Raw genomic sequence first — 24,713 nt, forward strand, 5'->3', positions numbered from 1 at the left:
ATGCCTTGGACGCTCGAGCGTGATTTTCCCCGCTCGAGCGGACGACAATGTCTGCAAAACTGCTGGGAGCTAGCATTTCACGCTCGAACGAACATGTCGAATTCTGAATTTTCCAGAATTGTTTTTGAGGCTCAAATTCAACATTCAAAGGATCCAAAGCTCGAATTAAGGTATCAAAAACATGGGAGGTGATCACATAACATGAGAGCATAGGAGATTCGAGACCAATTATGTAAAACCAAGATCAAATTCCCAAATTAGTCAACATTTCTCTTGTTATGATCAAAACCCATGCATTCAAACCTCATATTCCCATCAATCAAACATGCATGTAAGTTTTGACTTCCAATTCTATTCCAAATGGTACAAATAAGGCTTATGATCATGGAACTTATAAAAATCATGCATACATGCGAGATTTAGTGCCCAATTCTTCTTGTTCAACATGATTCATGCTTGAATATACAAAATTATAGCAATTATGCACATGCATGTTCATACAAGCTCCCAATTCAACAAATTCAATTCAAGTTATGCTCTTGATCACAAACAAACCTTGAATTTACAAAATTACAAATTCAAACTTGTGAACTCATAACCAATTACTCACATAGAGGCTCAAATCTTCCAATTTATGGTTAATTCTTGAGTGTAGCTTCAAGATCACCAAGTTCCTTAGTCAAATCTCTATCTTGAGCTCCCTCTCTCTCTAAATTCGGCCTTCCCTCTCTCTAGAGTACAATTTTCAAATATTGAGCTCAAAACAAAATGGTGAGTTCAAGAGTATATGGGCCTATTTATAGGCTCTCTTAATCACACTTCACTAGCACTAATTAATTGAGCACCATTACATCAGTTTAATCTAATTAATCTGATCTAAATCAATTTTCAATTAAATTTCACCGTAGACTCTAAAAATTACACTAATCATAATGGCGTAATCAATTTCGATTTCTGTGGTCGATAAGGCCTTCAATTTAAATTCTAAAGCAGATAATCAAACAGATTTTCCTACGGTGAATAGATAGAAATTCAAAACCACTTATATTCACATAAATGGCGCTCAAAATCATATCAAACACATAATCACAATCATAATCAAGATTAATTAGCATGACACGGACCAGGGTTATCACAGTGCCAAACCACATCTTCTTTTAATTGTAAGCGCAATCGGAGTACATTTAGCTTGATACATACAAAGACAAGGAATCGGTTGAAGTGTAAAAAATTAAATAATTTTTTTTTATGTGTATTACAATATGAGGCTAAAGATCAGACATGCAACACGAAAAAGCCAAGATGACAGGGAGGAATCTTTTAACTCCATCAATCTTGACAATATATTTGAAGAAGATGATCTATTAACTCCATGGCCTCAAGAGAGAGAACATGCAGTCTTGGATGATGAAGATAACTCAGGTTGGTTGATTGTTGATGATGATGATGAGGGAGATCATGCCACTAGTAGCCAAGCACCTCAACACCATCAATGAGCAGGGTCTGCTGGAAGTGGCTGTAGTGAGGGTCACGGTTTGAGTCCACCTAATGGTAGTGGAGATGATAGTGATGGTAGTTGTCCTCCAACAAGTAGTGGTAGTGGTGGACAATGGGAGTCTGCAGGTTCTGCGCATGGTTGTAGACGTAGTATTCATCATATTGATCATGATTGGAACAGGGATTCTACACAACAACGACGACATTCTATTTCTGCTCCAAATGTAGAAGCATCGATTGGGCATTCACGACATATTGATGATATTTATGGTCATCGTGACCTTAGAAATCAATTTGGACATCTCAAAGTTAGACAAGAAGATGGAAGGGGAACTTAACATTGGCGACCAATATACCAAGTACCATATCCTTATTACCCTCCTCCAAGTCAACCACCACCACACATCTATTAACCACCTTATATGAGAAATTGGAACTACTCTCAACAACCTCATCAATATGCATATATAGAGGGTTTCAATTATGGTACAGGGGGGTTTGCAATGACACAACAACAATCAAGTAGTAGTGGTAGCAACAACACCACTTATGATCAATGCACTTTCAATAACTACTACTAGGAATATCAATATGGAGAAATAGGCCAACCAATTCATAGTGATGATCAAAGTGATGTGAGATATGGAGATTCTTCTGTACCACCACGTAATTCTTTTTATTACTAAGTTTTGGAGTTGTTAATTTGTAGTAGATTGTTTGTATGCGATTTATGACTGAAGCGAATGATTTATTTTCATGTCCCTCTTTCTTTTATTAATTTGTTGTGCATGTGGAAGTATTTCATTGTTGAAAATAAGTAAAAAATATTTCCACATCAATTTTAATATTAAAAGTTTAACATATATGCCAAATAAAAGCTTGAGACTACAATAAATACATATCATTTAGTTGAAAATAAGTCAAAAGTGCCTCTACATATCAAAATTTTGATTAAAATATGATAAATTAAGGCTAAAAGAGTCAAGATTACTAATGATTTTTGAAATTTCACAGCCGCGATGCCTGATTCCTGATACGTACCGGTCGATACTATCGATATCGATACTCTGCAATCGATACCGTTACGTTACCCGATACTGCGATTTAGAACTACGTCTATTGCGGTTCAGATTTTTTCCTATTGATCTTCCTCTGGCTTCTGTATTCAGGGCAGAACCTGATGTTTCCCCTAATTCCCTCCTGCAAATTTCTTCACTCAGAATTGAATCTCGAATATCATTGTAATTCAACTTTTCTTTTCCTGAAGAATTACTTACTGTCGTTATAGTATCATTCCAACTTTTTAGCAAACTAGATAGAAGAATCAAAGTCCTAACCTCATCATCAAATTCAATAGATACAGAACTCAATTGTGTTACCATAATATTGAATTCGTTCAGATGCTCAGCTACCGAAGCACCTTCTGTCATCCTTAGATTAAACAATCTACACATTAAATAAATTTTATTTGAGGCAAAAGGTTTTTCGTACATGTTTGAGAGTGCTGCCATGAGACCCGCTACAGTCTTCTCTTTCGCTATGTTAAATGCAATGTTACAAGACAACGTTAGCCGAATAACACCTAGCGCTTGGCGATCAAGAAGAGTCCACTTATCTTCCTTCATCTTTTATGGTTTCATCCTTGAAAGGGGCTCTCGTGTTGGTTTTTCTGATACAGATAGTCTTCAATTTGCATTTTCCAAAATCTGTGCCATTGAATTTATCGATTCTAACTTTTTCGTCTGTAGCCCTCGCTCCCACTCGAACCAATGCTCTGATACTAGTTGTTAAGAATTGACACTTTCTAACCAAGATCGGTGAGACCCAAAATAACAAACAAAAAAGAAATTAATGAATCAAAAAAATCACACACATAAGAACACAAGAATTTACGTGGTTCACCCCAGAATAGGGTTACGTCCACAGTTGCTGCGGTTTTCACTATGATCAGAAAAATACAACTCTTTCATAACCTAAAAGAGGCTCCCTCTCATCTATTTATAAGTATAGAACTAGGGTTACACGGAAGCACATAGGAATTACGAAAGTACCCAAACCCTCTATTGGACCCAGTGTTTGAGTGAACAATAGAGTTGAGTGAACAATACTTATCTGGGTCCATCGACCCAACAATCTCCCACTTGGAACCTGATAACGCAAGCTCTCTATCATCTTCATCACATAGAGGAATGCCGCAACAACTCGATCTTCCTTCATCAATCTTGAGGGCCAATTGAAGTTGCACACAACTTCAGTTTGTCAATGGTGACTGTCTTGGTCAACATATCTGCTGGATTCTTACTGCCATGGATCTTCTCAAGAGACAAGACTCCATCATCTACAAGTGAACGAATGAAATGGTATCATAGCTGAATGTGTTTCATCCTAGAATGAAAAGCCGAATTCTTTGCAAGATGAATAACACTTTGACTGTCACTATGCAAAATACTTATCTCTTGCATCTTACCCAACTCTGCTAGGAAATTCTGTAACCAAGTCATCTCCTTTCCAGCTTCAGTAATAACAACATACTCAGCCTCTGTTGTAGAAAGGGCCACAATCTTCTGTAACTGTGAAATCCAACTCACTGCTGTACCACCCAATGTGTGAACATAACCAGTAGTACTCTTTCTGTTATCTATATCACCACCAAGTCTGCATCAACATAACCATGTAACCCGATGCCGATTTGTTTAAAACAAAGTGTCATGTTAGTAGTACCACTCAAGTATCTAAGAATCCATTTCATTACCTCCCAATGCTGTTTGCCTAGATTACTCATGTACCTACTAACCACTCCCACTGCATGTGCAATGTCTGGTCTAGTACAAACCATAGCATACATTATGCTACCGATAACTGAAGAATATGGAACATGTTCGATATAAGCCTGCTCTTCTCCAGTCTTCAAAGACTGCTCTTTGGTAAGTCTGAAGTGGCTAGCCAATGAAGTGCTCACTGGTTTTGCACCATCCATTCTAAATCTCTTGAAAACTTTCTTGACATACTCAACCTGTGACAACTTCAAAGTACCATTTGTCTTGTTCCTATGAATCCTCATACCAAGGATTTTGTTTGCATCTCCAAGATCCTTCATCTCAAATTGGTTGGACAAAAGTTTTTTCAATCTTTTTATCTCTTCAATGCTAGATCCTGCGATAAGCATATCATCAACATATAAGAGCAAAATAATATAACTTTTGTCAAACCTCTTGAAATAACAACAACGATCTGCTTGACATCTTGTAAAACCGTTGCTACACATAAACCCATCAAACTTCTTGTATCACTACCTTAGGGCCTATTTCAAACCATACAAGCTTTTTCGAAATTTGCATACAAACTCCTTTTTGCCACGTGCCAAGAAACCTTGTGGTTGCTTCATGTAAATTTCATCCTCCAAATCACCATGGAGAAAAGCCGTCTTCACATCTATCTGCTCAAGATGCAAATCTTCAGCAGCCACAATTCCCAGCACCAATATGATAGAGGTCAACTGCACAATTGGAAAGAAAATTTCATTGTAGTCAACCCCTTCTTTTTGTTGAAATCCCTTTGCAACCAATCTGGCTTTGTAGCGTTTACTCCCATCATATTCCTGTTTGACCCTATAAACCCACTTATTGTGCAAAGCTTTCTTACCCACTGGTAATTCAGTGAACTCCCATGTCTGGTTTGCCATAAGTGAATCCATTTCATCCTGCATAGCTGACTCCTACTTGATTGAATCATTAACCTGCAAAGCCTCATCATAACTTTCGGGTTCACCCCCATTAAACAATAACGAATAATGTAAAGATGGAGACCAATGCTATGTAGGTTTAGACCCTTTTTCTGACCGTCTCAACTTAGGAGTAGGAGTATGTGGCTCAGTTTGTGGAATAAGATTTTCATCATTATTCTGAATCCTACTATTCAAATCATTCTCACTAATCTCTTTTAACTCAACATGCTCATGACAAGTAACATATTCAAATTCAAATTCAGATGCAGACTTATCCCTATCCTTATACATTACTTTCTCATTAAATATGACATCTCTACTTCTGATAATTTTTTGATTTTTATCATCCCCAAACCAATAACCAAATTGATCAATGCCATACCCAATAAAAGTACATTTAACAGATTTTGGATCAAGTTTACTTCTATCAGCAAAATCTATATGCACATATGACACATAGCCAAATACCTTCAAAAAAGAAAGATTTATTTCTTTACCGCTCCAAGCTTTTTCTGGTAGCTCTCCATCCAATGGAATAGATGGACCATGGTTAATCAAATATACTACAATGTTAATTGCATCTGCCCAAAACATCTTTGGTAATCTAGTATGCATTCTCATACTTCTAGCACGTTTATTTAGAGTTCTATTCATGCGTTTTGCAATGCCATTCTGTTGAGGTGTCTTTCGAACAGTCTTCTCCATTCTAATTCCATTTTTTGCACAATATTTCTTGAACTCATTGTCCTCATATTCCCCTCCATTATCTGATCTCAAGCACTTAGTTTTCAGACCTGTTTCAGTCTCCACCAAGGCTTTTCACTTCTTAAAAGAAGTATAAACTTCAGAATTATGTTTCAAAAAATAAATTCATACCTTTCTCTTTGAGTCATCGATAAAGGTAACATAGTATGATTGTCCTCTAAGAGATGAAACTGGTGCAGGTCCCCACACATCTATATAAACCAACTCCAATTTTTCTGACTTCGGTTTCTTGTCATCCTCTGAAAAACTGGCCCTCTTTTGTTTGCTGAAGATGCAATCCTCACAAAAGTCAATATCCACCGATTTCAAATCTGACACTTTCTCCTTAGATACAAGTACCTTTATTCCTTTTTGACTCATATGCCCAAGCCTTTAGTGCCACAAATTTGAGTCTTTCTTCTCACTAGCAACTACTATTGCATCCCTATTGTTCGTAGTCATGTAAACGGTGCCTTCTTTTTGACCACGAGCAACAAGAATGGCTCATTTGGTGATTTTCTATAAACCATCCATGAAGGTTACAACATGGCCTTCATCATCAAGCTGTCCAACAAAAATCAAGTTTCTTTTCAAACTAGGCACATGTCTGACATTTTGTATCTTCCAAACAAACCCGTTTGGCAATCTGATTGTTACATCCCCTTACCCACAATTTTTAAAGGTTCATCATCAGCCAGATAAACCTTCCCAAAATTACCACCAATGCAATTGTCCATGATTTCCCTTTGTAAAGTAGAATGGAATGATGCCCCAGAATCTAAAATCCAAGATTTAAGAGGGCTATCAATACTCAAGATCAAAGCAACATAAATCTCCTCCGTTGCAGCATTAGCAGCCTTCTGATTTTGATAACCCTTGTTCTTATTTAATGACGTGCAATCTCCCTTTAGATGTCCCTTCTTTCCACAGTTCCAACAACTCCGTCCCTCTCCAGTTCTTGACTTGCTTCTGTGTTTGGATTTTGATCTGTTGCGATTCGGGTTTTTTCCTGCTAATCTTCCTCTAGCTTCTGTACTCAGGGCAGAACCTGATGTTTCCCCTAATTCCCTCCTGCAAATTTCTTCACTCAGAATTAAATCTCGAATATCATTGTAATTCAACTTTTCTTTTCCTAAAGAATTATTTACTGCCGTTATAATATCATTCCAACTTTCTGGCAAACTAGATAGAAGAATCAAAGCCCTAACCTCATCATCAAATTCGATAGATACAGAACTCAATTGTGTTACCACAATATTGAATTCGTTCAGATGCTCAGCCACCGAAGCACCTTTTGTCATCCTTAGATTAAACAATCTACGCATCAAATAAACTTTATTTGAGGCAGAGGGTTTTTCGTACATGTTTGAGAGTGCTGCCATGAGACCCGTTATAGTCTTCTCCTTCGCTATGTTAAACGCAACGTTACGAGACAACATTAGCCAAATAACACCTAGCACTTGGCGATCAAGAAAAGTCCACTCATCATCCTTTATCTTTTGGGTTTCGTCCCTGAAAGGGGCTCATGCTGGTTTTTCTGATACAGATAGTCTTCAATCTGCATCTTCCAAAAACCAAAATCTGTGCCATTGAATTTATCAATTCTAACCTTTTCATCTGTAGCCATCGCTCCCACTCGAACCAATGCTCTGATACCAGTTATTAGGAATTGACCCTTCCTAACCAAGATCGGTGAGATACAAAATAACAAACAAGAAAGAAATTAACGAATCAAACAAATCACACACACAAGAACACAACGTGGTTCATCCCAAAATAGGGCTACGTCCACGGCTGCTACGGTTTTCACTATGATCAGAAAAATAAAACTCACTCATAACCTAAAAGAGGCTCCCTCTCATCTATTTATAAGTATAGAATTAGGGTTACAAAGCACATGTGAATTACGAAAGTACCCAAACCCCCCATTGGACCTAGTGTTTGTGTGAACAGTAGGGTTGCCCAACAGCCAGATTGGCAAATGCAGATTAGCAGATGGATGCGAATCGGTTTGGCGATTTAAACTTTTACAAATTTTGAACATAATACATCAACTTGTCAATATTTTTTTTTGAATAACAATCCAACTCAACATAACTAAAAGATTATCAAGTAAATTGTCAAATACTAATAATAAAAACATATAAGAAAACATGCATTCAAAACTATTTCATTACTTTTTTTTTATTCAAAAACTATTTAATTTGATTTTTTTTAAAATGAAAAAATTAAACCTTATATTTTTCACACAAAAATACCAAATATCAACACTTACCATTTCATAAAAAGATTTCCAAATTAAAACACAACAGAATATTTATACTCTTTTTTAATTGAAAATGCAAACAAAATATCTAAACAAATTAAAAACACAAAATTTTACAAATTACTAGGGGTGCTTTTGAGGGTTCGGTTGCGGTTAAAAGAACCTCAAATCCGTCATTCATCCAAAACTAAGAGGATTGAAAGAAAATCAATCTGCAACCATCTGCTAATCATTATGTATCCATTCAAAATGCGACGAATCGATTTGGTTCGATCGATTTAACCAAATTAAAATATTCGCCGAGACCCCCTAACTTTCATAATCAGTCACACATTACAAAGGTAACAGAAAGAAACAAAGTTGTTATCTTTTTAGTAGCAGGATTTAGAGATGAAGAGATATTTTTAAATATTTAATCAATTATTAGATATACAATATATTAGTTTCAATTTGTTCCTACAGTTTACCAAAATTAAATGATGTTACACATTCACATACAAACAAATTTAAAAAGCGAATCACATGTACAAATTCACTCTTTAAATAGTACGATCACATAACCCCAAAAAAGTTTTTCACAGTACATAACCAAAAACTTTTTCAGTCCGTAAAATCACATGTATACAATTCACCTTTGAACAATGTTACCAAAAAATCATTAGCTCTATCCAATTTTCGCATGTAAAAATGACCTACAGTTGGGAATTTCAGCATATTCCCTTCTCCTACGCATCTATGTATCACACTCTTCTTCTTTCTTGTCCTCCAATGATTTTGCTGACTCTAGTTATTTTATAAGTTGTGGTTTAAAAAATAAAGGGCAAATTACGTTGACACTTCCTGAAATTTATGTTTATAATAGTTCTTCCTTTTACTATTTAAAAATTACATTCCCTCCTTAAGGTTTAAAGTTTCATTACAGATTGTTCCTTGAGGTTTAAAGTTTCATAACAGTTCCCCCCTCACCGTAATGATCATCATATAGAAAATTAAATTAAAAAAGGGGTCAGTGTAATTTCCCAAATGTGAGGAGTGAAATTATAATAAACATAAATCTCAAAGAGTGTCGGTGTAATTTACTCAAAAATAAATGATTCAATCATAGAAATTGGGCTCATGATGAATTTTACGGCCCAAACAATACAGCCCTGTCTACAAAGTGAACCGGAGAGAATCTAGATCATTTTTCTATATAATATCTATATTTTGATAGTTGATCGTAAATCTTTTAGATATAAAGTATCTAATCAAAGTAAAAATGTACTAGAAAAAAAATTTATAAATTAATAATCTTTTTAAAATAATTAAAGATTTATGAAAAAAAATTTATAATTTTAAACGGAAATTATACTTTTATGCTTTGTTTTTCACTTTGCTCTTTAAAAAATTTTTTTACAAAATAAAACACTGATTGGCAATTTGATTACATAAAGTTCTCAGCAAAGTTCAATTGTTTGTTTCTTTGTGCAAAGTTCTTTTGCCTTTCAATCCAATGCGATCCGTGCTTTCCTAGCTTAAAACATTTTTTATTATTTTTTATTTTTGTATATACATGTACTAGCCCGAAACCTACTTTCAAATTTAAAAACACATTTTTTTCTTTTAACATGAAAAAAGATAAAAAGATAAAAAGTATGTACTTATTTAGGATAGCCAAGCTTGGCCTTAAAAACATTTTCTCAGTACAAAAGTTGCTTTCCTTCTGGGAAAACATTATTCCTACTCCGTCAAACGTTGTGTTTAATAAAATTAAAATTGAAAATTAAATATTAAATATTAAAAATAGAATGTTAAATTTTTTAATTTGAAAAATTATATGACAATTACTGAAATTTAATTAAATTGTAGGGCAAATTACATTAATAGTCCTTATAGTTTGGGGCTTGTGTCACTTTGGTTCTTAATTTTTCAATTGTGAACCTTAAATTTTGAATCTTGTTTCAAATAAGGACAATTAAAGATACCATTGCTCAATTTCAAGGGCAAAGTTGTCAATTTGATAAAATATAAACTAATTTGACAAAAATAAATGTAAAAAAAATATTTATGAATTTTTAAAAATTATTTCTACCCACCAAAAATAAAATTATGTAAAATTGTTAAATCTTTTACACATTTATTTATTTATTTTATCAAATTAATTTTTATTATGTGTTTAGATGATGATCATGTAATAGGTGATTATTAAGTTTTTAACGTGTAATCAATATATTTAATATATGAAATATATTTTAGTTTTGGATTTTTTAATTTAATGGATTGATTTAATAATGATATCAAAGTTGTCACCATATTTGACTTTTGAAAAATAAAAACTAATTTAATGAAAATAAAAATAATCACCCATTGCATGATCATGACCAAAACACACAAAAAAAAAAATTTAATTTGGTAAATAAATAAATAAATGCGTAAAAAAATTGTTTTACATAATTTTATCTTTGGTGGGTAGAAATAATTTTTAAAAATTTAAAAATATTTTTTTATATTTATTTTTATCAAATTAATATATTTTATCAGATTGATGAACTTGTCATTGAAATTAAGCAATGATATCTTCAATTGTCTTTATTTGGAATAAGATTTAAAATTCATGGTGAAATGTGTCACAATTGAAAAGTTAGAAATTAAAGTGATACAAGCCTTAAACTATAAGAACTGTTAATGTAATTAGCCATAAATTGTTTGATATGCCCTTTTTTTTTATTTGTTTTTTATTTTTAAGATTGGAGTTGGTTTATGTCAAAAAGGTTAAAATTTGAAATTTTTTAATTTTATCTCTTACACTCTTTATATTTGTGCCGGTGGGAAGCTTCTATTTACATACAACAAATTTCGCATTGCATCCATTTGTACAAGACTTTTTTTCTAAACTATTACAATACATATTGTGCGTGTAAGAGAATTTTATTGTGTGCAAATACAATCGCCCCGTGTTGGTGGGTTAGTTAGTGGTGATGGTATAGAGTGCGGTGTTAGCATGATGATTGTGGTGGTAAGATGGTGACAATAATATAAATTAGGATAGAGTTAGCGAAGATAGTGATGATAGTAGTAATGGAATGATATAGTGGTGGTTGTGTGGTGGTGATAGTAGTAATAATAATGGTGGTAATGGTAATGGAGTAGTGATGGTGGTGGTTGTGAGCAATGTGTGTGTTAGTAGAGTAGCGATGGTGGTGATAGTGTTACGGTAAGGGTGTTTACAACGTTAGTCATTGTGTGCGGTGGTGCTAGTTGTATTGGTGTGATGTGGTGGGATAACTAACAATAGTAGTGGTGGTGATGACAAGATGATTAGTAATAGTATTAGTAAGTGGTGATGATATATTCTGACAATAAAAATCATTAAAAATTAAAAAAATTTGGATGTAGCATTTAAAATTATGTAAGAAATATATAATTTAAAAAATCAGTCCCAGAGGTTAGTTGGCTAACTAGTAGAATTATGTCCTTTTCATTGAAATCAACATCATACATATCTAACTAGTAGAATGTTGCCCCAGTAATTGTTCAAACGAATCTACCCTCCCATTAATCTCTCTAGAAAACACGTGAATCATTTCAAAGCGTGCTCCATTGGAATTGGTGATACTAATTTTTTTATTTATATAACATTTATTAATTTACACGTTATATTACTCTAATAAATTTATGACGTACTTCTTTCACACCTCCAACACTTGATGACCAAGGGATTCAAGAAATAGAAATAGAGATATAAGCTTTAAAGGGAGATTTGTATTTTACCATTCTTTCTGTCATCATATCTGCAAGGATATTTTGAAATGAAGTGAACCCAAATCTTTGCATGACAACACAACTGATCTTGATGAGGCAATCAAGCTTAGCTTTCTTTATTGGAGCATGACAAACGTATAATAATAAAGGGTGATTACTCCAAATCTATAATGAAATCCACTTCTTTGCTAAAGATGATTTGTAATGGAGTATTTATTAACTATTAATAGTACATATATGAAAAGCGGGAGAGAATTGTTTTGGAGTTTGTTGAAAGATAATACAGAAGTTAGATTTATAATTCGAAAAGTTATCGTATGAGTCTAAAACATGCCGTATTTATGTTTTGTTTAATCAAGATTTATTATTAGATAATCTCACTCCTACCAATGTAGATAATTATGCTAACCGAGATAATGTATATGATCTCTAAGAAATTCTTAAGTCTTAACAAATGGCGTGTATCATGATTGTATCATCTTCACATGTTTATAGTTGTTTGATAATTATAATTAAACAAATGTGGGGACAAGAGTATAACAACTTTTGTTGAATTAAAAGAAAAAAAAAAAAAAAGTATAATGACTTTCCCACCTTTGCATGGACTGATTAATGGTAGTTGTCTTGCTTAGATTCAAATTCATATCACAGTTGTTAAATCTAATGATTTACGTTTTAATTATAATGTATTGTCCAATTATTAATTTTAAAATTTTAAATTAATTGAGATACGTGTAAAATTGATCCAACACTCAGTTATAAAAAATTAAAAAAAAAAATGGTTTTGACTGTCTTCTTCCATACACGCTGGAAATATAGTGTCACGTGGCGGCTTCTCCATGGCCGTGCTAATTTGGATACAAAAAAAGTGCAGAAATTGCAGTTTTAAAAATACAAAACATGTTACTATGATAATACTCATCACATGAGTTATGTTTGGAGGATTCAAGAACAATTACCGAAGTGTCCGAAAAGTATTTATTACTATGAATTTAATTTTTGGGTATATTATATTGACACCCCTCTTGATATTTATGTTTATTATAGTTTTTTCTCACCTTTTGAAAATTATATCCTTCTTCCTGAGGTTTAAAGTTTCATTACAGATTACTCATTCAGTTAGTTGACTGTTAAGTCAACTAACAGATTTTGCTGATGTCAGCAATTTAATTTTTTTAAATACTAATTTTGCACTCACTAGGTAAATTGCATTGACACCCCTCACATTTTAGAAATTATAATCCTCTCTCCAAGGTTTAAAGTAGTATTACCAATTGCCCCTCAGTTAGTATTAGTTGAAAAAAAAAATTAATTGAAAAAAAATTTGTTAGTCAAAATTTTAAATTTCTGTTTAAAAACCAACGTAAACTCATTTTTTGAATTTACTTTTTTTCCTCGAATTTACTTTTTTTCCTCAAATTTACAAACTGAGATAACCATTTATAAACCAAAAAAATTATCAAATAAATTTTTATGACAGCTTTTTAAATTTTTTTAATATAAATTGAGAACTGAAAATGAAATAGTTACCATACAAGTCTCAGATGATAAAAATGTTACAAAATTAACAAATAATTAAATAAGTTATCAATGTAAGAAATGACTTATCAAAATATTCTTAGGCTATGTATGGTTTGATTTTTGGAAAAAAAATTTAAAAATTAAAAATAATTTGGTTAAGAAATAAAATATAAAAAATAAATATCATTTTTATATAACTTTTATCTTTTGAGTGGTTAGAAATAATTTTTTACAAATTAAATATATTTCTTCATATTTATTTTTATTAAATTAGTTTTTTTTTTTTAAATGTCAAGGAGGATCCGTATTAAATTGAAATCTCAGGGGGTATCAATGTAATTTACCCCTTAAAGTATATGTAAAGGTTAAAGGTAAATATATTATTTTAACTTAAAAGTTAACACTGTCAAATAATTACACTGGCAAGGGATCAGTGTGATTTTCTAAATGTGAAGGGAAGAACTGTAATAAATATAAATCTCAGAGGGTGTCAATCTAATGCACTCTTAATTTTTTGATTAACATATATTAGAAAAGGAAGCTTCTATATACACACACACCTAATCCCCTTTTTGCACATCCTTCTCAAAACACACACCAAAAAAATTAATTCCTAATTAATTTCCTCACTACGCACACAGTGAGTTCCAAATGTACCCCCTCACACACACACACACACCCGACCCCAAATACACACACCTATTGAATCTAAAGCACATCTTTAACCTTGAAGCATTCCATCACCGCTGAAGCACCTATTGAAGCATTGAAGCACATCTGCAAACACATTGAAGCATTCCATTTCCTTACCGTGTGCAACCCAGGTGTGCAAATATATTGAAGCATTTCATCCACGAAGCTGCATCCCATTGAAGCATTCCATCATATTTTCAATCATCATTAGGTGAGTTTACTTTTGAATCATCATTCCTATTCAATCCTCATTTTCATCTGTAATGTAGAGTTTTTCAGTTGGAATTTAGAGTTTGTGATTTGGAACCGTCGTTCGAAACTGGTTATCCGAAACATAACAATGTATTCGGACGTAGGAATCCGAAAAAATTCAATATTTTCATCAGTAGATTTTCGAAATTTTTACATTCATTTGATAGTCAACTTCCGAAAAAATTGAATTTGGACAACAGTCAACCTCCGAAATTATGTTTTTGTTTCGGACAACAACTTCCGAACAGAATAGGTATTTTCGGTTGTGAACTTCCGAACAAGTTTTTTTTTTCCCTTCTTAATTAAAACACTTAATTATAACACTTATTATAATTTAAAACACTTATTATTTACACACACACTCATTACACACACTCTCATTAATTTTACACACACTCTCTCATTATAATTTAAAACACTTATTATTTACACACACTCTCATTAATTTTACACACACACTCATTACACACACTTATAATTTAAAACTCTCTCATTAATTTTACACACACACTTAGTATTTTTTGCAGATAATATGGATTCTGAATATCAACAATGTGTCCCACCTACTGCTTCAAATAGACGACGTCGTGAATTGGATGTAGACCATGAACGGGGACGAGGGCGTGGGCGAGGACAAGGTCAAGGTCGTGGTCGAGATCGTGATCCAGTTTCGGTAGAATATGATATTCCCAGTGCCAGTCAAAGTGGGGGCCGAAGCCAAAGACGAGTTGAAGGTTATGATATGCCTGACATTGCTGTGGAGGATACCTCTTTGCCTGATTCTCCTCTTGTCCAGGAAGAGTACCTTACTCATGCTTTTCCAGGTGGACCGACTGATCCGTCAATACTGCGGAGTTTCAATAGTCATGTGGCTGTAGCTATTTGGCACGGGGAGGTAAACATTCCTCAGTAAAATTGAAATTCATTTGTATATGAGTTTTTTTTTGTGTGTGTGTGTGTGTGTTGTATGGTAGTTTGTAATGAGCTATCATTTGTGTTGTAGGAACGAGGGCCCCTAAAGTGTCATAATCACTCTTCCAAGATCCTTGCATGGCCATGGTGGTTAGTAGAGAACAACACCAGATTCAAAGCCATTATTGAGTAGTCTAGACTGTCACAGTTAGCTCGTTGCACTTATCGGTTCGTCAACAAGCTTCTAATCTCCAGTTTTGTTGAGAGATGGCAACCTGAGACGAACACATTTCACATGACAGTTAGTGAGATGACCTTGACCCTGGATGATGTTGGCACTATTCTTGGCCTTCCCATTGTAGGCAAATCAGTCAGCATACCAGATGTGACAGATCATCATGGAGTTACATTACTCGTTTATGGCTTGGGGATTACTGAACGTGCAGCACATGAAGAGGTTTCTTCTGCTGGTGGCAATTCAGTCAACCTTGAATGGTTGCGAAGTCAGTTTGTTGGTGTCACAGATTCAGACCCCGGGGAGGCTATATAGTGCGCTGCAAGAGCTTATTTGTTGTTTCTGTTGGGATGTACACTCTTCAGTGACAAGAGTGGCGGCAGGGTTCCTGTTGTTTACCTCGGCTTGTTGATGGATTTGGGATCCATACATACTTATGCCTGGGGTGCTGCTGCATTAGCATTTTTATATAGACAGTTGGGGTTTGCTAGTCGGTCTGGGGTTAAGCAGATGGGTGGTTATATGACTCTTTTGGAGGCGTGGATTTATGAGCACTTTCGAGCATTCCGACCTCATCAGAACATGTGCTACAATGAAGACATGTCACACGTGTACCATTGGGCATCTAGGAGAGAGGCGGGTTCCTCCATTGACCATTTGAAATCTTTTCGAGCCGAGCTTGACAGTTTAGTAGCTACTGATATAAGTTTACTCATCCTGCGATAATTTTAACACTTCCATTTATCTTACCCTTTATGTACTTTAATGCAAAAACACTTTACGTTTACAGGTTATTTGGGATCCATACCACAGCTGCAGAGATCGGCATCCATATAACCCGGTTACGTTCTACCATGGATGCTTAAAGTGCTTAGACGTTGTCGAACCCTATCATCCAGATAGAGTTTTGAGGCAGTTTGGTAGGGTTCAAACCATCCCAAATGCACCGCTAGCTCCCAATCGTGGTGCGCGAGGCAACATATCTGCACGATATACAGTCATGTATAGATACTTGGATAGGATCTAGGAGGCTTGGGATAACCACGTGTTATTTGAGCAACGGAGGAGCACACCAGTTCGTCAGCCTTGGCAATGTGTACCGGGTTACATGGATTGGTATAAGAATATCACACACCTATATGTCGAGCACACTAATGAACCACGTGTCCATGACCATCAGGATTTTAGCGAACATGCGGATGTAATCTATTATCCCCTCTTATGCATATGTAACTTACTTTTTTTTTTTCTGATATGTTCCCTAAAATGCGATATTCTTTTCAAATGCAGCGTATTGCACTTGCACTGCAGATTTCACATCCTATTATTGACGCTGGTTATCAGGAGGGGATTCGCCATCCTTATCGACTTTACTAGGCTATCGAGAGTATGACACATGTTCTTGAAGGTCAGCACATTGACGAAGCTGGACCTAGTTCTGCTGGACCTAGTTCTGTTGGAGGTCGCTTTCCATCTTCGACATTGACATACAGTCGTAGGCCTAGGCGTAGGCATACAGCTGATTCGTGACATGTTATTTTGTTACATGTTATTTTGTTAGTTGATGAATATTTTTTGGTGTTTTTTGTAAGATGACATTGTTGTAATGGTAACAGTGGTTAATATTTTCTTATTAGAATGGAATGGCAACAATGGTATTGTAATGACATTGTAATGACATTTTATTATTAGAATGGAATGGTAACAATGGTCGTTGATTTTCTAAATGATATTTTCTTATTACAATGGAATGATAACAATGGTCGATAACATTCAATCCACATTGCAAAACATAACACATCAACATCAAAAACACATCCATTAATTTCTTCCATAATTCTAACATTGTCAAATGCATACATGTGTCATGCGACATCAACAACATCAAAAGTCTCTCGAGTAGCTACATTATCATGAATAATGTCCTTGAAATGTTGAATGCGACGCACATATGCATCATCCCAGTCGACAGCGCAAGGGTGAAGGTATTTTCTCCAATTAGTGGCAATAGGAGGAACTGGATGGCCTGGCTGCAACAAAACCTGCACCAAATATCAATTGACTTAGTGGTCATACCTCATAACTTCTTGTACATGCACAAACCCAATTGATAAGTTTCTGTTATACCTAGAAGAAATGATTTCCGTTGACAAACCCAATGGCAATCTCACGTCTATCAAGTTGAGGTACTGGCACTGTTCTAAGAGGTAAAAAGGTGAGACATTGCTGTAAAGACAAGTGGTATAACACAAGATTGTAGCACAATGCAACAAGATGCCCCATGTCTGGCACAGTCATCCAATGTGAGTATCCAGGACTATCTTCAAAGTATGACAATATGCTTGTCAATTCTTCAAACCTTTCATAGGACCCATAAAGTGTAATGTATTCCTCTTTGTGTGTGTGCAGCTCACCCAATAGGTCACGCCTAACTTGAGCCCAATCATCTTCTATATGACCAATTGAAGCAGCTATAGCCCTGAAACCACAATTCCCATCTACAGCTACATCCTTGACAAACTTAATGTATGGTTTCAACCCAGCAGGGAAAGCATCAACATATGCACCAGGTTTCACTGTTCTAGTAATGTATGCCTTCCTTTTTGGATTCACCTTCTCCTTTCCCTTAACAGGTCGCTTCTTCTTGGTTTGCAGAGTAGAAGCTAATGTAGTGATTTGAGTGTCCCTAGGTGAGAAGGAATCATGTCCAGATTGCACTAACTCAAATGCACACAGGTCACGACGGGTAGAAACATTGATCTTCTTATGATCCCGAGGACGTATTTTGGGCTTCACCTCCGGCTCAACAAGAAAAGTGCTTCCCGGATATACAATCTCTTTCAACTTCTTCAAAAGCTCCAACCGCATGGTTCTATCACTTTAATTAAACTTGTTCACAAACAACTCTACTTCTGCATGACAAGTCACCTCCGTTTCTTCTTCTTTCTTGCATATGGAGATATGAAGTTGCCTCCACTGTGAGTGTATGGTAGGAAATGGTATAGGACGATCTTGTCTGATGTAGTCAGCAATCTCATGGGCGCAAGGTAAACCATGAGTGTGGCGAATGACACATCCACAAGCTTCAACATCAATACCAATGGAATTGGCTCTCTTACTCTCGACAAGCAAATACTCCAATGCAGAGATAGATACATTACCCCGTAGCTCCCTGAATTGAAAAGGTTTAAATTGATGTTGCACAACAGTTAGACTTTTCTCAAATGAAGCCTTGATATCAGTGTGTTGCAACTCAAGCAGACTGTGTATTTTCCCAAATGATGCCTGAAATGAGACTTGACATGAACCCAATTGTCTTTTAAGTTTTGCATGTGCACTCTCAACCCTGTTCAATTCAATGTAAGTCAAAGTTAAAATCAAGTACATGGTACTTATTAATAACATATTGAAGAAAAGTAATCTTACCGGTTCGTTGTAACATTGCCACAATGCATACACGTGTCTGTCCATGCCGCCACAAATTTGTCCTTATAAGGAACCAACCAAGTATCCATGACGTATTTGACTGCATTAGGATAACTACTGAATTCCTTAAGTAATGATTTAAGACGCTCCTCGTATTGAATTTCAAAATATGAATACACTACAGAGTTCCACTCATGGTTGAACTTCTCCCATTTTTGCTGTGTCTCAAACATTTTCTTGCATATGGTCAACACATTCTTACTGATATGCCAACGACAAAATAAATGTCTGGCACTCGGGAATATCTTCTGTATGGCATTCATCAAGGCTAGCTCTTTGTCAGTAACAATAACTGTTGGCACAACAAACCCATCCATGACATCACGCAATGTAGCTAACACCCACGCATAGTTATCGACCCTCTCATACTGTAAGTATGCAAAAGCTACAGAGAATGTCATTTCAGTTGATGTCACTCCCACAATTTCAAGAAGAGGAAGCCGATATCTGTTGGTTTTATATGTGCAATCCATAATTAATATACGTGAGAAAGATCGAAATAAGTCCAAACTGGTAGGATGTGCCCAAAACAAGTCTGTCACAGTCATCGTGGACTCTTCAAACCGATGGCGCTCAATGTAATTATACTTGGCCAATTCACCCAATAAGTGTTGCATCTGTGATCTTCCAGCTCTCTGTACCACCCTGTTTCGATGGCGTGCATTGTAAATGGTTTTAAGTGTGCTTACATTGAGGGCATCTCGCTGTTTCAAGGTTACTAGGATTTCTTTTGGCTGAACCATGCTCTTTGACATATCCATTAACAATGCTTTCTCATCCTTTGATAGCCTCCCCGCATATGAATGTCCCTCGAGGTGCTCCGCAGGTGGATGATTATGCAATCCGCATACTACGGTCAATGTCCATTCATCATGTGTGGTAAACCTATGAACCCTCATATCAAAAGGACAACCACACTTCTTCGTACCGATTCTTGATGTATTGTTGCCATCATGTTTTAACTTCTTTGTTGCTCTATATTGGCCACTTCTCTCACAAGCAAGATACATCCTAGGTCTTTTTTTCCCTCCACCATAGTCTGATGTTTTGATTACAATGACCAAACCATTTCTCTTTCCAACTTCACGTACCCAGTTGAGCAATTCATCCTTACTTTTGAATACCTACAAAGTTAAATAAATAATATCAAACATTTAAATTTGGTGAGCAATTTGAAACATAATCGTTATAATTTCGTAGACTAAACCTGTTCTGTTGTGAATTGAGTGGTGTAATCTAACACAAAATCCGCACAAACCTGACTTCCTTGAGTTGACACATATTCCTGCATGTTTTGTATAACATTACAAATTTTTAATGGCATTATAAAGATTAATTTGCAATTTGAAACTGTAAATTTGGTATGCAGTTTGCAAATTTGGAATATAAAATGGAAAAAAAAAAAATTTACTTCATTCGGAAGTAATTGTCCGAATTTTTTTTAAAATTTCGGAAGTTGAATGTTGTAAAAGTTAACTTTGTTCGGACAACAACTTCCGAATTTAAATACGTTGTTCGGACAACAACTTCTGAAATTTATTACTTTGTTCGGACATCAACTTCCGAAAATACATAATTATTTCGGTAGTAGATTTTCGAACCAAATAACACAATTCGGCTTTGGTTATCCGAACAACGCTGGGAAAAAAAAAATTAAACTCATATTTCCTTCGCTCTGCTTCACATGAACACTTATTTGTTGATTTTCAGAAGGCAAATCCTCCATAACAATGATATTTTCCCTACGAATGACGAAGGTTGATGAACTTGGAAATGACAAAGCCCTTTGGTTTCACTTCTACCTCAATGAACATCATATACAGAAATTGATAGAAGAAGTGAAACCAATGGTGTCACTAGCTACACACACGATGCAACAGATGCAACAAATAGAAGCTATGAATGATTACACACACTCCCTGGAAGAAGCTATGAATGAGCATCCACAAGCTACACACACGATGCAACAGATGTGAACTCTGAGATGTGCATTGAGATGTTTTCAATTAACAATGGTGTCTAAAATAGTAATTTCACTTAGGGATAAAATTGTAATAAAATTAAATATCATTAAGTGTGTGTATTGAGGAGATTAGGTGTGTGTATATAGAAGCTCCCATTAGAAAATAAAAATGTTTAAGACCCCCTTTCCTTTTATCTCTTTGACTCCCTCTCTTTTTTGATGAGCTATTTTTTCTTTTATTTTTTTTTTTTCCTTCTCCTTCAATCACAACCTACCACGTATATGTAGGAGTTGTGAGAGTGATAATTAGAGGGATCTTTATCAATACTCATTAGAAAAATATCAAATCATATGCTTTTAAGAGTATCTTGGTGTATGCGTCCCCTCTATAAAACTGTCCGTACACTTTCTTTTTTCTTTTTTCTTTTTTTGTCTGCGCAGATGAATTCAATACATGTGGAAAATGTTCGTGGTATGATGTATTTGACAATGACAAATTTTTGTTTGGTTCATGTATAATCAATATGACCTGTGAGAAACTTTTAGCCAGCTTTCAATTATTGTCTTGATATTTAACGGCAAAAAACTGGACACCAATAATTAAAACCTATCAGCATCTCCAACGCTTTAATATTTTTTTTATTAAATTTGAATAAAAAATAATTTATTTTTTCAATCTAATATTAATTGTTTCAACGGTGCATTAAAAAAAAATCATCCCGTGGGTCAACCAACCAGTCGGTCGACCAGTAAGGCAAATTTATTTTTTTATTATTTTTTTGACCTTTTTGAACTGTTTGAACCTATCTAACCGTTGGTTCAAATTTTTTTTGAACCGTTTGAATCAGTAATTTGAACCATTTGAACCAGTTTGTAGGCCAATTTTTGAACCATTTGCACGAGCTGGTCGACCGGTTGGTCAACCAGGTGGTCGACCAAGAGATCAACCAGATGGTCGACCACTATGTGTAAAATTTTCACAAATTTCTGCTTTAACGGCTATACACAGTGAATTAGTGAAAAGAGCAACTCGTTCTCAGTTTGGTGGAACGTTTGATGTTTTCTCATTTTGATACCAATTTACTGAAACTATTGGAGCACCAAAAAGTAATTTTTTTACCAAAATTTAAATCTAATGCCAAGTTGGATGAAGCCTTCGAGATGGTCTAAAAGAAAAGAAAGGCAAAAAATAAAAAATAAATATAAAATATAAATTACAATTGAAACACTTGCATGCTAAAACTCGGTCAAATTTGGTAGTTCCCCAGCTGTTGTCAAGAGGTTGTACCAATAGTAGTCCACGCTTGGGTTGTACCCATGAGCATGTTCCGCTCCATCAATTGGGGAGAATTGAAATTGAACTTGTGTGTCAGCTGTGGTTGCCAGAAAATCATTCATCGTGCCGGAGTTGTCAGCCGAGAACACTTCTGACCAAAAATTATCATCCACCTCAAAGAAGTTGTCTAATTCATCACCTTTCTTCCATGTTGTGGTGGTGACGGAGGAGATGTCACTGGATGAATGTTGTGGGCTTTGAAGCCTCACTTGATTAGGATAATAATTCATGGGTTCTGATTCTTTTTGTGTGATTTGGTCATATATTTGTATATTTGTGGTAGATTGGGGTTGTTTGGTTACTGTGGTGGTCATGTTTTGGCTGAGTCTCTTTTTCAAGTGAGTGTGCCACACATTTTTTATCTCATTGTCTGTGCGTCCTGGCAATCTTGCTGCAATGGCTGACCATCTGCAATTCAAACATTATGCAAACATTTTCATTAGCCAATTGATGTCTTAAATAGTGCACTTTAAAGTTGACAGTAAGGCTGAAAACTACAAAGAACATTCAGTATTAAACCTTGACTTTTTTTATTTAAATGGGTTAAAAAAATCGAACACAACCCTCTCCTGAGTTTTGCCTTTTTGTGAGTCCGTTCAATTGATTTTTTTTAACTGTAATTCTATATTGTTGGAGAAGTTGCTTCCTTTGCACTTGACATTTATTAGTAATTAGTGTATTCTTAATTTTGTTCCATTGCAAACACACCTACCTATTTCCCAACTTTTCATGCAACTCTATGATAGCATCCTCTTCTTCTCTGGTGAAGTTTCCTCGTTTAATGTCCGGCCTCAAGTAATTTGTCCATCGGAGTCTGCAACTCTTTCCACACCTTAATAAACCTGACAAGCCAAGAAAATTTTGCAAATATAAAGACTATGTATATATATATACATCAATTCATTTTGTCACAAACTGGATCTTCTAAGAAAACCAAGAGAAAGAGAGGGAGGAAGATAAGGAGGTAGTTGGGGGAGAATATGAATATATACCGGCTTGTTTGGGAAGAGAGCGCCAATTGGGATGGCCATGGAGATTGATGAAATTGATTAGAATAAGATCTTCTTCAGGAGTCCATGGTCCTTTCTTCAGTCCCATCCTCTCACAGCATGGAGCTCTCACCATCTTTTATCTTTGATTCTCTTCAACCTTGTGGTCTCTCTCTGTTTATCTCTCAGCTCTGAAGCTGTTTATATAATGATTGAAGTTGAAGGGTCATGGGTGGGTATTTATATTATGATGATTTTGTATGAGACTGTAATATTATTGTAGTTATGAAGTAATAGGAGCTAACTAGCTGCTTCCAATTATATATGATGTATGTATGTTAGTGCAAAAGTCCACCATTTCAACCAAAGAAAAGAGGCGAAGTACGGCCTACACTTTCCTGGAAAATCTCTAACCCTTCGGTGGTCAAACAAAACGTGGATATATAAATAAACAAGCCTAATAGTGGAGTTAATTTTGTGTCATATAGTTTTATCGTTTCTTAAGATTCATTGAATAAATCATTAAAATGCAAAAACTGAAGTAATAGGATACTAGTAATCAAATTTGGTGTGGCTGTTGTGCGAGGTGCACAATTGCTATTGTTGTATATTTAAAGGGCTCATTTTGGGACTCATTTCAATAATCCGAACTATTCATATTTTAGAATACATTAAGTAGAACATACCTGTAAAAAATCAAATTAATCATATATCGTTTACCCATTCATCCATTCACATTTGTATCTACAAAAATAAATAATAATTGTGATTTAAAATATTAAAATGAATACAAATGTGCGTGAATAAAAAGATAAACGATATCAGATTAACTTAATTTTTTACAAGTATGTTTTAGTTGATATATTCTACAATGTGAATGGTTCCGATTATTGAAATGAGTTTCGAAATGAGCCAATTTAGGCCTCGTTTGGGAACAGGCTAATTTAGTAACTTTTTGACTATTTGACTAAAAATGTAGGTAAAAAAAACTTGTATGTTTGGGATGACTTTTTGGCTAATTACGAAAAGATGTGCAAAAAGTAGAGAGAAAAGATAATCTTTGACTTTTTGGTATGAGTTGTTGGCTTTTTAGCTAATTTAGGCCTAGTTTGGGAAGACTAAATAAGTGCACTTTTTGACTTTTTATGAAATATGGGTTGGGTTTGGGTTGGGTTTGAAGTGATGTGTTGGAGAGGTGATGTGACTTAAATAAGATGATGTGACTTAAATAGAATAGTGACTTTTTAACTTTTTATCTTTTTTCAATCATGCCAAACTTGACCGTAATAACTTTTTGACTAATTAGCTAAAATAGTCTCTTACCAAACGAACCTTAGCTACACAATAGTAACTG

General features: G+C 34.8%; 3 protein-coding genes across 3 annotated transcripts; all 3 read right to left on the reverse strand.

Moving 5' to 3' along the window:
• Nucleotides 1-17,450: 17,450 nt before the first annotated feature.
• On the reverse strand, nucleotides 17,451-18,453 carry LOC145803767 (uncharacterized). Its single transcript, XM_082897107.1, has 2 exons — nucleotides 17,776-18,453; nucleotides 17,451-17,627 (listed from the first exon to the last, which is right to left on the reverse strand). Exons 1-2 carry the CDS (start codon nucleotides 18,451-18,453, stop codon nucleotides 17,451-17,453), a joined length of 855 nt encoding a protein of 284 aa, XP_082753233.1.
• Nucleotides 18,454-18,911: 458 nt separating this feature from the next.
• LOC114308354 (protein FAR1-RELATED SEQUENCE 5-like) lies at nucleotides 18,912-20,540 on the reverse strand. Its single transcript, XM_082899399.1, has 2 exons — nucleotides 20,279-20,540; nucleotides 18,912-20,195 (listed from the first exon to the last, which is right to left on the reverse strand). Exons 1-2 carry the CDS (start codon nucleotides 20,393-20,395, stop codon nucleotides 19,008-19,010), a joined length of 1,305 nt encoding a protein of 434 aa, XP_082755525.1. The 5' UTR covers nucleotides 20,396-20,540; the 3' UTR covers nucleotides 18,912-19,007.
• Nucleotides 20,541-22,126: 1,586 nt separating this feature from the next.
• Nucleotides 22,127-24,282, reverse strand: LOC114308355 (transcription factor MYB14). Its single transcript, XM_028253924.2, has 3 exons — nucleotides 23,363-24,282; nucleotides 23,083-23,212; nucleotides 22,127-22,778 (listed from the first exon to the last, which is right to left on the reverse strand). Exons 1-3 carry the CDS (start codon nucleotides 23,493-23,495, stop codon nucleotides 22,271-22,273), a joined length of 771 nt encoding a protein of 256 aa, XP_028109725.2. The 5' UTR covers nucleotides 23,496-24,282; the 3' UTR covers nucleotides 22,127-22,270.
• Nucleotides 24,283-24,713: the final 431 nt, after the last annotated feature.

The sequence above is a fragment of the Camellia sinensis genome, chromosome 12 (assembly GCF_055761805.1).
Source record: "Camellia sinensis isolate YWXY chromosome 12, ASM5576180v1, whole genome shotgun sequence".
In the NCBI taxonomy this organism is placed as follows: Eukaryota; Viridiplantae; Streptophyta; class Magnoliopsida; order Ericales; family Theaceae; genus Camellia; species Camellia sinensis.